The sequence below is a fragment of the Cryptotermes secundus genome, unplaced genomic scaffold (genome assembly GCF_002891405.2).
Source record: "Cryptotermes secundus unplaced genomic scaffold, Csec_1.0 scaffold37, whole genome shotgun sequence".
Taxonomy (NCBI): Eukaryota; Metazoa; Arthropoda; class Insecta; order Blattodea; family Kalotermitidae; genus Cryptotermes; species Cryptotermes secundus.
In genome coordinates this window covers 131,229-144,025 of record NW_019733317.1, presented here as the reverse complement: position 1 = coordinate 144,025, position 12,797 = coordinate 131,229, and the positions used below count along the sequence as shown (strand labels likewise).

Below are 12,797 nucleotides of genomic sequence, written 5' to 3'. Positions count from 1 at the left end.
GTTTCACTCTCCCATAAGTACATGTATCCGCGAACATAGAAAGATGAGTTTGAGGTGCCATGGGGGAATCATTTATATTTTAATGTAACAGTCACTTTATGAGTGGCGGTTTACCACCAGTCAGTTCATCTTCGTACCAAGCCCCTTCAGACTCACGACCAAAGATTTTTCTCAACTTAACCTTTGCATTCATTGTTCTTGTATAACATCGTTTCTGATGAGAAGATATGTTTGTCTCTAATGAATATGCTTGTCCTTTTGCCAAGTGTATGTATTGCCCATATAGCATATTATTGGAAATTCTTCCTTTTGCACTATATACAAGTCCTCTTGACAGTCCAGGCTTTGCAAAGCAAATTGTACCCATCATATGTGTCTTATGCTACAAAGGCAGCTTAGTCACTTTAACAGTCATAAGTTTGATCACTGCCAAGATTAAGTATGTTATATTTTCTGTGTCTTGCTTCACTTTGTTCTATGGCTCAAACATGTTCATTCTCATGATTTTGTATGATGTCTATCTGTTGCCTTCACAATTTTGTTATATAATCGTATACATAGGGAAGGTTGAAATCTGCATGCAAATCGTGGACTGATGTGCAAAATGGAAAATTTCCAGTGGTGCACTGGAATTTTAAGAGGTAGGTGTCTGCTACTAATTCCCAGGCTCAGCAAACATAAGTCATTACTGATCTGAACAGGGATTAAATTGTAAAAAATGTTCTGAAGGGCTTGGCTTCAATCATTTCTATGTGGTGTCTCCATGTATTCCTCTTATTAAAGACTACACCCAGATATTTTACATAATTCTGTCCATTCAGTGTAGGATGAGCCTCAGGCCTCCTAAATCTATGAGGAACATAGATGGCCTGGGCCTTACCTGCATTGGTTTTTATGTTCCACCGCTCAAACATCTCAGTAGTACTGAGACCTTGCTGAATCTTCTGAGAACATAACCAATTTTATGGTCTGTATACAGGTGTCAGCAGCAAAGAGACCTAGATAGACATCAGGTGTTTGAAGCATCTGATTTGTATGTTTGCTGTACAATGTGTGGGACAAGACAAAGCCTTCTGGCACCCCTGCTTACATATTCCTTCATGTAGATATTTCAACTATGACCAAAACTCTTAATTTTCTCTGATAAAGAAAAGAACTTGATTAGACTGATCAAAAGTTTTAAGTTCAATAAATTAAATAGCAAGCCAAGGTGCCATATTGTATCAAGGGCTTTTTCATTATCCAAGAATAATGCAGCCATAGATAGTTCATTCAAATTTAAGGTGATGTGGTCCATAAGCCTCATACTTTGAAGTGTTTTGCTGTGATGGGCATGGAAACCAAACTGGCTTGCATTAAGCAGGCCTCTTCATGTGCCTTTGGACTACTTTCAGAATAATTTTTTCAAATAACTTGCTTGTTGTAGACGTGGCTAACACTTTCAAGGCTTTGAAAAAGGGGATTTAAATAAATATGTCAGGTGTATCAATGATCTTCATGGAAGATGCCTGAGACATTTATTTGAAATACCAGCAGCTCCACAAACCTTTCACAATTTCAGTTAATTTGCAAATTTATGTATATCACAAGGCCCTACTTTTCCCAATGGGGTGTCATCTGCAGATGCGAGCAGAGATTGGACTCTAATATTCACCTGTCACTTGTGGTTTTTGTCAGACAGGTCATGAAATGTGAACTGGTTTTCTAAGAAATCAGTCACATTGGCTTTTTCATTCAGGTGGTATATTATTCCTAAGGTTCACAAATAGGGGTTGGTTCCTTTGCTCAATCGCTTTTGATGAGTGATTTCACAATAAGCCACACAGTTTGAGGTGTGACTTCAGTTTCCTACGTGTATTTCCCACCATCCACTTCTAGGTTCGCTATTTTGCCTTAAGCCATTATGTCACAATATATGTTACTCAGAATATTTAGGCTTGTAACGGCCCACAGACCAGATTGCTGTACTTCCAAAGTGTTTGTAGCAAGCTAGACATTATTCTTTGCAGTGTAACAGATAATTTTGCTTTGTAGGGCTCTGACATTGTTGAACTGCTGCTTGATCTATCAAGCATTGCCGGAGCTCAAGATACAAATGAAACATTTCTTTGCATTCTCAATACAGTTGCTGATGCTGCAGGTGAGTATAGTTAATTTTCCATGCCAATTGTGTATTAAATAATTGTGAATCCATTGTTCTATCTAAAAGTAAAAGGAAAGCTGTTCCTGTACCTCACCTTGAAGCCCCATAGGGTTGTGAGACAAGGGTCCCACATTATCTAGACAATCGGCTCTAAGATGGTGGTAAGGTTGTCAGCCTTGCGTGCCGACTGCACTTTACTCCCCAGAAAAATTATTTAATTAATTCCTGGTACTCATTTCTGTTAGAGGCTCAGTCAGCTCCAGGTCCATAGTGTGGCTGGAAGGATTAGGTCAGTTGAAAAAAAAAATCCAATGACCTCATCGGGACTTGAACCTGTGACCTTCCGGCTTGTAGCATAGCCCCTCAACCAAGTACGCTAATGCGCGCCCCTCTATCAAAAATGAACTTTCTAGCTGCAAAGCTTCTGGAATGTTATCAGTCACATAACTGATGTTCTACTTCACTGTGTTCACTGTTTTAGGATTGTTAATATTGACCTAACCTTTCAGATATTCCTACAGCTGGGAAGCATGAGGAAGCTCGTGGGCTTCAATAATAATGTGATCTTCATAGAATTATTTTAAATGACCCACATTCATAGCGGATTTATGTGCTATATTAGTTTCCTGCCAAAACCATGCTTGTTCAGTTTCCTAGAATTTCATGTTAAAGATTGAGGATCTATGCAGTATGTGCTATTCTGTATGTCTAATTAGAAAAATTAAACTAGGGTTCATAGGTTCAAGGCATGTTTCAGAGAATGTGCTATCGCAGAACACTGTTCAGGTCCTTGGTCATAATTTATGAGTAACAAATTTAGTCTAAGGATGTAGTTTCATTCGCTTTTAGCTTATGTTTTGCACATATTTGAACAAAATGTTCTTTTCATTCTTAGTATAGTGCTGTATTTTTCAGGACCTTGAATTTTGCCTTTTCCTCACAAACAGGACTCTTCCAGAATGTGTTCCATAGTAAACAGTTGTTGAATTGAATGTGTTGTAGCATCAGGAAAATTCAGTTGGTACCTTTTCAGTACTTACATATGTTGGTCATCGTTTTAAAGTAGTACTGGGCATCCTCAGTGCTGATGTCTCTGTGAATTACTGAATGCTTGTTGTACATATTATATAATATCTGAATTAGAAAATAATTTTGAAGTCATACTTCAGTAAAATGCACATATTTACCAAAGTCATATTTGCTGTTTGGAATACTTCATTCAGTTTGATATTCAAAGTCCACGTATTTATCGTCCATCAATATTGTAACACTTGTATATTCACTGCTTAATTTTAATTTTAGTTTAACATTATGCATTATAAATATTGCAATATTGACAGACGATAAACACATGGACGTTGAGGTTGCATTATAGACGGATGATAAATACATGGACGTTAAGTTAAACAATTGCAACAGGATGCTGAAATAACAGAATTGATATTCAGCCATTATGGGGAGAGGGAAGTGTGCAGTAGGTATCACATTTCATTAATTAGATTAGATCAGTTTGGTGTAATAACAATAAAACTGCCACTGCAGAAGGATTTGCTTGTTAATGGATTAGCTGCCACTGAAAATAACATTCAAATGTTTAGAGTAAAGGATAGGCTTTCTGGCGATATTTGTGTGGTCATTCGAAGGTCATTTGAGGAGGTGTTATGGGGGTGTTCTCTCTGCAACTGCATTTACTCCCAAAGATCCTTGACGTTCCTAGCAGACAATTCAATGGAAGGACTTACAAATCAAAGGATTAAATATTCATGATATTGAAAAATGTTGCCAAGTGAAAGTTACATATCTTGGATGCATTTGTACATCATTTACAAACATTTGTATGAATCATTTTTGAGAATTAGCTAAACTGCCATGTAGATGCTTCCCCTGCATGTCAGATTTTATCAAAGTTTGTTAGTTTATAGATGAATGAACAACCAGCCCCCTTCATGTGCATTACTTCTGTGTATTTTGTGAAAAGAATGTGTAAGACTAACTGCATTGTTTCTACTTGCCTTACTTTATATACATCCATATGTGCACTTAAGGTCAAAAATTATGTGTAACTGCAGTGCAAAACTTTGAGTAAGTACAATATGTGATGAACTTAAGTTGGCTACAATCTGTAAGTAACAGGTTCTTTATTAAATGATGGTTGTGATGACAACTGGGGACAGCAACAGTAATCTGTCTTGTGTTCAAGTAACCAAAACATTATGACTTACGTAGGATCCAAATTGAAAGATTCCCCTTATTTTGCTATACTGATTGCTGTAGTAATTTATTTTAGTGATAATTATATCTTCTTAAGCATAAAAAGCGACTTTGAGACTGATAGCTTCAGCAACCTTTATGGCTACATTTTGTGTTCCAGAAATTGTATTCTGCCCGTTTCTATTCCCCACATTAAGGGACCTGTCTTCCTACATAAGTGTTCCTGTACTATGATTTTTGGTATCTTGATTGGTATTGTCATAGATTCGATATAATTGTAAATTGTTTGTGCATCAGGAATATCGGTAACAACAGGTTTATCATCAGAAACAGAATTACTGGTTTCAGAATCAGAAAACATAAATTTAGAATGGCTTCAGCATTCACACCTGTTAAATGATATTTACTTGTTGACACCACATCTGCTAATGCAGATTTGCAAGTGGCAGGTTTACAAGATTATTTGCCCCCTGAACAATTGGTAAATCTGGTTGATAACCTAAAAATAGGCTCTGTCTTGATTGATATGCAGGCAGAATTCATGCAGTTCAGATAGATATCTGTGAGATGGAAGCACAAAGCAGGAGCTATTATTGACAAGATAGCTTGGCATTGTACAGCAACAGATGACTGTGTAGCAATGCATTGCACTCCATGCTGGCAGAATAAATCACAACTGTTGTTTGTGAAGCATGTTTGGGAATAATGGTACAGACACTGTGCAGGGTAGTTGAAGGGATGGAAAGTTGCTGTTTTGCTGTTTTGGCAGACAGAAAATGTAATGTTCTCATGTTCTTTATTTGCAGGGCTTATTAGATGATGAAGGAAAGCCACAGCATTTGGCTGGTATAATCACTCATCTTCACTACCACGAACCAGGAAATTTGGCATTTGTGTATCTCTTGAGAAGTGGGGCTCTGAGGGAGCTGTGTACACCAGAGAAAGACGGTACAATCTCCAAGGCGACACAAATGAATTTGGTTCTTGTGCTGAGCTACTTGTTTGCTCCTCTTGTTCTCCACAGGAGGGCACACAATGTTAAATACAATAACTCAAAAGTGGTGCTGCCACCTCTTCCACCAAAAATTAAGAAGGTAACTGAATGCATAATTAGGACATTACTGTTTGGTTCTTGTAAAGTTTTAGTCGTGTAATTGTAGGCAGTTCTTTCTTGAGATGATAACTGTGCAGTATATTTTCCTGTATTACTGTAGTGGATGTTAAGCTCATTTATGACACAAGCTTTTGTGAACTTATCGTCTGTTTGAATGTTGTGATCGCTTATGACATAAACAATAAACATTTCTGATTGCAGCTAGAAATTAAAGCATACGCATATGTGCTTGTGTGTTTGTTGTATTGTAGGCATTCCAAATATCTGTTACCAGTGTGAATGTAATGTGATGGGAACGAATATGGAGCAGATGTCTAGAGAGGGGGATCTACATCCAAAATTTTGTTAGAATGATGTCAAAAATTTAATTTGATGTAGCCATTAAGACTTAGGAAACTGGGGAAAAAATAACAAAATTATTTGCAAGTAAATCATATTTGATAATTTCTAATTAAGTTGAAAAGTATTTGTGAGAAGGAATAGTCACAGAAGTCACATAAACCATGATGTTGTGCTCTCAGAGGCAGCTGTGCATTGAAGCATGTGCATAACAAGTGAAAACGTCTTAAGATGTTTTTGGAGAAAGAGAGGTACTCGTAATTGAACTTGACACCTTCTTGAAAGGGTAAACCCTAAATCATGGTTTCAAATTAATTAATCGTACTCACATTATTTACATGCCTCTATTTTTAGATGAGGAATTTTGTAATATATTTTTTCTCATACTCTTACAAATACTTGGTATGTACAAATATAAGTAATTATGTAATTTGTGACTGTACATATTGAGAGCCCCCCCTGATTTATGTATTATTAGTTCAAGGAGACGTGTTGAGGCTTCTGAAGTGATTGATACTTGTTTTTATGTTTTCACCAAGTCATGATGTTCATAGGTAAATACCTGGACATGGAGGCTTAGGACAGAAGTCAAAGAGGGAGGTTAGGAAGCACTTGGTGTAGAGGGCTTGATCATTGGCATCCATGTCCTTTTTGTCACATGTTGTATAGATATTACTAGCCTGTAGGGCTGACTGACTATGGTCAAAATAATCATGGATTCTCGTTACTTTTTAGATCTTATATTTGTTGGCAGCATAGTGCTTTTTCTTATAGATAAAAAGTGAACAAATTTTAGATTAAATACAATCAGTTTTCAGATTAGTCACAGCACTCCTGTGGGAACTGGAGCTACTCATTCAGAATACGCGGTGTGTTTAATTTACATCTACAGACACCATTATGCATTTCCTTGAAGATAAAAATATCCTTGATTAAGTTTCAGCTGACACATATTTTTGTGAAATATGCAGTGTGACAACTTAGTTGTGTTTTCCATGAAAATGTTGTGGGTCATAAAACCCATGATGACTCCATAGGTGTTTATACATTTCTGTACAATATTGCTACATCACATTCTCATTTTATCACATTTTCCATGTACGTACTTGGGCTTCTATTAAGAAATGACGTTACGAGCATCCAGCTGGTAAAGTGTGGTCATTGCTGCTAACGTACCCATTTAAAAATACCTGGATTTCTGATCCTCCCGCATTTCTGTTTGAGTACATGTACCTATACTTAATTAGCAACCAACAAACTGCAGTATATTACAATAAGACCTCAAGTTCTCAAGTAGGGCCCAGCTCCATGAAGTAACTGCAAAAATATTTAATTATGTTGTCATAATTTATGTTTTTGGATTTTTGAGAATTTTGGCAGATTTTTCAAAGAGAGATTTATCAGTAATGTTTGTCTGCAGTATGTTTGAAATGAGGGAAGTGTGAAGCCTTCTATAGATTTGTATCCTTATCCCTATCTTGTACAATTCTTTTGTGTATGTAACATCTATTTTCTTCCACTCCTTAGTAATTGTTTTTGTTTAATCTGTGAATCCACAGGTATTGGAAATGTACAATGAGGAAGTCATGTGCATATATGACATTTACTTCAAGTGTGTGGCTGAAGGTATTGCTAATAACCTGGGAGAAGATGTTACTCTTCCAATGTCAGGAGTCCGTATTATGCCGAGAGAGGCTTTTGTAGCAAGTACTGAAGGTAAATGTCTTAAACATGTAGTGTTTCTCATTATTAAAATTTTAGTGTAGTGTGTGAAGGAATATGTTGATCCTATGCATTACTTTAGCAAGTGGACTGACTTAACACAACAAATGCAAGTAAAGTGTTCTTTTTCTTTATTCTGCCTCTACAAAGAGAGCCTGCAGCTGCACCCAAAATACCTGCTACCACAGTATGCAAAAGTCGTAATAACGTCCTGTCCTCACTGTTCATTTTGCAGAACGTGCTGACATGACATGTCATCATCATCATCATCATCATCATCATCACTGGCATGACAGCCCTTTGTGAGCCCTGGCCTTCCTCAGGATTGCTCGCCATTCTTCTCCATTCGATGCTACATTCCTTCTGTTCTTTATACCCAAAATTCTTATGTCCTGCCACACACATTCTTCCCATCTCAATCTTGGTCTTCCCACTTTCCTGTTTCATTCTGGTTTAGTATTAAGTATTTTCTTAATCCTTCTATTCTCGCTGGCACGTATTATATGTCCAGCCCATTCAAGCCTATTCACCTTTATAAATCCAATAATGTCTGGTTCATTAAACAATTTGTATAGCTCATGGTTATACGTCTTCCTCCATATTCCATTTTCTTCCACTGGTCCAAAGATATATCTCAGGATCCTCCTTTCAAATATACTTAACAGTCTTTCATCCGATTTTGACAGTGGCCAGGTCTCAGAGGCATAAGATAGCACTGATCTTATAAGTACTTTATACATCATAGTTTTGGTTTTCCTGGGTATTAATTGGGATTTCAGGTGTTTCCTAAGGCCATGGAGACATTTATTTGCTGCAAGTATGCAAGTAATGTCCTGTCCTCACTGTTCATTTTGCAGAAAGTGCTGACATTACATATCATAAAAATTTTAAGCTAGCGGCAGGGCACAACAGCGGTCACTCACACTATGGCCCTTTCCAAGTTCTTTGCAAAGGGATTTGCTTAGTTACAAATATTTATAGCCGGAATCCCTCACTTTTTATGACATATTGTTGCTCAATAAAACTCCATGTGATTTAAATTTCTTGCCCTTGACCGTACAGACAGATACAGTTGATGAAAGGTTCTCAGCGTGAAAAGTTCAATTTTCTGTTTTACTAGAGTGATTCATTTTATAACAATGCCTAAAGCAAAGCCATCTGAATTATGTAATTTAAAGCAGATTGTAGCTGAATTTGGAGGTGATATATTTTCAACTGATGCTAACATTTTATACTGTAAGATGTGTGACACAAAATTAGCGGCAGAATAAAGATTCATGGGATAACAACATATCAGCTGCAACAATCATATGAGCAGTGCAAATTTCAAGCAAAAGAAATCTGTGCAAATGTTACTGCAACAGTGTTCATCTGAAGGCGGAAATACGTCATGGGATTTTTTCACAGATCTGTGTGATGTTTTGGTGTCCGCAGATATTCCATTTTGGTCTGTGAACAGTGAAAAACCGAAAAATTTTCTGGAAGTAAATTGTGGTCATTCTATCCCGGATGAATCCACCCTCAGGAAAAATACCTTTCCAAGTGCTACAACAATATCCTGGAAATGATTAGGAATAAAGTGCATGGGAAGGAGACTTTTGTTTGTATTGATGAGACCTGCGATACAGAGGCTCGCTACATGGCCAACGTCATCATTGGAACCTTGGAAATTGATGGACCAGGTGAAGTGTTTCTGCTTACGAGTGAGCTGCTGGAATCTGTTAATCATTCCACAATTTGTGAACTCTTTGACTAGTCGATGTTTCTAGTGTGGCCAGAGGGTAAACAACATGACCTCATCTTGCTTTTTGTGACCAATGCGGCCCCATATATTTTAAAAGCAGGCAATTCAATAAAATCGTTTTATATGAAATTGGTGCACATTACTTGTCTAGCACATGCACTGCATATAGTGACGAAGGAAGTGAGATCAAGATTTCATCAAGCGAATGCTCTCGTATCGTGGACGAAGATTTTTGTCAAGGCTCCAGCTCGTAAAATACAATTCAAATTTATGGTTCGTGGTGTTCCACTGGCCCCAGAACCCGTCATTACAAGGTAGGGAACTTGGATTGATGCTACAATTTACTATGGCTATCATTTTCAGGCAGTGAAAAACACTGTAGATGCAATGAAGACAGAGGATGCGAGGGCAATTGAAGCTGCTCAGAAACAGTTCTCGTGCAGCGAAATGGAAGGACAGCTGGCCTTCATAAAGGCAAATTTCAGTTCCTTGACAGAAGGAATCAAATGCTTACAGGAGAAAGGAGCCATGCTAGAACATTCCCTTGCGCTTGTGAAAGAAATAGCCAGTGCTTTGGAGAAAGTGTCAGGGACAGTGGTAAAATAGAGTCAAGAAAAATGAAAAATGCTCTACGTAAAAACTCAGGTTATGAAACATTATGCAGCATTTCACAAATTCTGACAGGAGAGTCCTGCAGGACTTTCAATATTGAAGAAGAACTTACTGCTAGTGATTTGATACACTTCAAGTACGCTCCCATTGCATCTGCAGATGTGGAAAGGAGTTTCTCCAAGTGCAAGAATGTGCTGTTGGACAATAGGCGCTCACTCCCCTTCGAGAAGCTCTGCATGTTGACTGTCATCTATTGATTTATTGCAGTTTTGAATGAGATGACATTTACATATTGAAATATATACACGTATGTACATTTGATAAGCATTCCAACACTGTAGAAAAAACCATATTGAAACTCCAAATTCAATAATATACTGTTTAATTTTCAACATAAAAACGAGGATGGACTTAAAAGAGTAACGTTGAGTTCACAGTGTTAATAAAGATTAAAAATACATTTTAAAACAATTAGTAGATCTTCTATGACATGATACATTTTAGGTTGTTTTTTTAACTTTTAGGTAATTTTTCTGGATTTTTATTGTAATTTTTTTACATATTTTTATGTCATTAAAATCTGGGCCTAGGTCATAACTTTGTAAATAAGTTCACTGGTCCTGGAGCTGTTGCCTGTCATAGTGATTTACATTCAGTCTCTGTTACAGGTCCCATGAGTCTTGAGAGGCACTTAGTAGAGGGTTGTGAACCAAAAGTCATTTGTTCTGCATTTGCTGCCCTCTCGGGCCATTCTGACAGAGGGTTGTATTCTCATTACAACATGATCTCAAATATACGCCACCAGGTATGAACTTTTATGTTATTTTTATGTAAGCTTACATGTCCACACCAATTCACAGGTGATAGATTTTGTCTTCCTTCATCACATCTGACAGTAATTTATGTGACACTTCAGACGCAAGACAAATTCTTTCAGCTTTAGCTACTACTTGAACTTTGCTTAAATTTGTCATGAAAACTATCCAGCTACAGTGTGGAAAACTGAAACTAGAGAAACAAAATTCAGCTCTTGGAATTTATTCCATGCCACGCGCATTTTGGAGCACGGAGCAACTCTGAACGGCTGTGAAATTTCTCTACTGTTGTGTGTGTGAAACAGTGATAGTCTTCCCTCGTCTGCCTTAGCTTACCACTCGATGATATAATTTCCTCAAAACAGGTACATGAGTACAATGAATTCAGCACCTACAGTAATATTACAGTGTTTGATCTTGTGACAGGTTTTTCAGAAACCATAATCATTTCATTGTTTCATTTATGTAACAGTTTTTTCCTTCCAGGATGTCATCAAATGTCTCATTAAATTTTACATAGAGATAGAACTCAGTATTTATGTCCAAAATGATTTGTTCATGTAGATATTTAACAGAGGATGCTTGAATGAAATCAGTGGAATTTTAAGTAAGCTGTCTCATGGTAACCGTCTAAGATTAGGAGAAAACACCGTTAAAAAAAGGTGTTCTGACTTGTATTTGAGAAGTACTGTATCCAGGTTGAATCTCAGCCATGTTAAGGGCAGTCTGCTTGGCGTTTTTCACTTCTTTTCAGGCAAATACCAGGACAGTACCTTAAAATGGGCCAGACCCACATCAGACATACCAATTCACCATACATATTCAGTGCCAATAACATTTACAAGTGGCACAGCATTGTTAAATAACTCACAAACTAAGCAGTCATGTAATCTAATACAAGCATAATATTGTCACGTGTTTTGCTACTGAAGACACAGTTCGGATTTTTAATTGATTTATTTAAGAACCTACAAATTGTAACTACAATTAATTATAACACAGTTGCAGGTTGACACAATTTATAAACCCTACACAATAATCTGTTCACTCTATCTTCAATAGTCTTCACTTACTCACAGTACAATATGGGAGCTATACCAGTGTCACTGTATTACACACTCGCAATACCTTCTCACACTGTCACCTCTAATTACATGGTCTGTTCTTCTTCACGATTGACTCACTACAACTGAAATCGGCGACTGCTACAATTCAACTGACTACTTAGGCATTCCAGTTCTCTTATAAACCTTCAGCTGGACAGTGAAAAATGCACTTCTCTTCCCTGTTGCATAATCGCTGTGTTTACAGGCATTGCTGGGCAACGCTGCCCAGAGTTGTTTGTTGCTGCATAGCAACCAGCATGCTTCCGCTTGGCTCGGAGAAACACCGCTTTCCTTACTGTTGTGTAACTTGGCAACTGACCATTATCAAGGGTCTGTCTTCGTGGTAACTTGTTCCACCTCCCGTTGCCCAGCAACAGTTAGACATCTCACAATATTATTGTTTTGCTGCATATACATTTCTACTGCATTTTTTTTAAATTGTTCATGATGAAGGGGCACAAAAAATATTGTGTTATGTCTTCCTTGTATATCATCATCGTTGGGAAAGTAAAAGTAATACATGAGCATGATTTCACTGCTAAAAGATAAAAAGACAGAGCTGTCCCTCTAACAGGCCATGAAGACCTGTGAGAGCTCGAGACTTCCACATTTTCTAGAAAATCGGCTCAGTTGGCAGTAAGGTGAGCCTTATGTGGTGGCCACCCTTTACACCCCAGGAAAATTCCTGGTGCTCTTTCTGTTAAGAGGCCGAGATGATCCCAGGGCCATAGCGGCTGGAAGGATTAGGTCAATTGAAAAATCCGGTGACTTCTTTGGGAATCAAACCCATGACCTCTGGCTTGTAGGATAGTGCCTCAACCAACTATGCGATCTTGTGCCCTGACTTTCACTGCATCACAGATATAAAAGATTATCAAGTAGAATACAGGTTGTGTATCAGTTATCTTTACAAGCACATTCGTGAATAAAAACGGCATGTATGGACATACACACATTGTTCATGCGTCATCTGCAAGAGAAACATTCAGAA

The 12,797-nt window shown here is 37.5% G+C and overlaps 1 protein-coding gene across 1 annotated transcript; it reads left to right on the top strand.

The window, feature by feature from the left end:
* The first annotated feature begins 1,075 nt into the window (after positions 1-1,075).
* LOC111867871 (probable ATP-dependent RNA helicase DDX60) lies at positions 1,076-10,713 on the top strand. The gene is made up of 4 exons (XM_023858074.2): positions 1,076-2,140; positions 5,161-5,448; positions 7,367-7,523; positions 10,554-10,713. The coding sequence occupies exons 1-4, from the start codon at positions 2,096-2,098 to the stop codon at positions 10,694-10,696; spliced, it is 633 nt and encodes a 210-aa protein (XP_023713842.1). The 5' UTR covers positions 1,076-2,095; the 3' UTR covers positions 10,697-10,713.
* Positions 10,714-12,797: the final 2,084 nt, after the last annotated feature.

Coding starts and splice junctions, on each gene's coding strand:
- LOC111867871 (XM_023858074.2), top strand. CDS start 2,096: ATGAAACATTTCTTTGCATTCTCAATACAGTTGCTGATGCTGCAG. Junction 2,141..5,160: donor TACAGTTGCTGATGCTGCAG/GTGAGTATAGTT, acceptor CTTTATTTGCAG/GGCTTATTAGATGATGAAGG. Junction 5,449..7,366: donor TTCCACCAAAAATTAAGAAG/GTAACTGAATGC, acceptor GTGAATCCACAG/GTATTGGAAATGTACAATGA.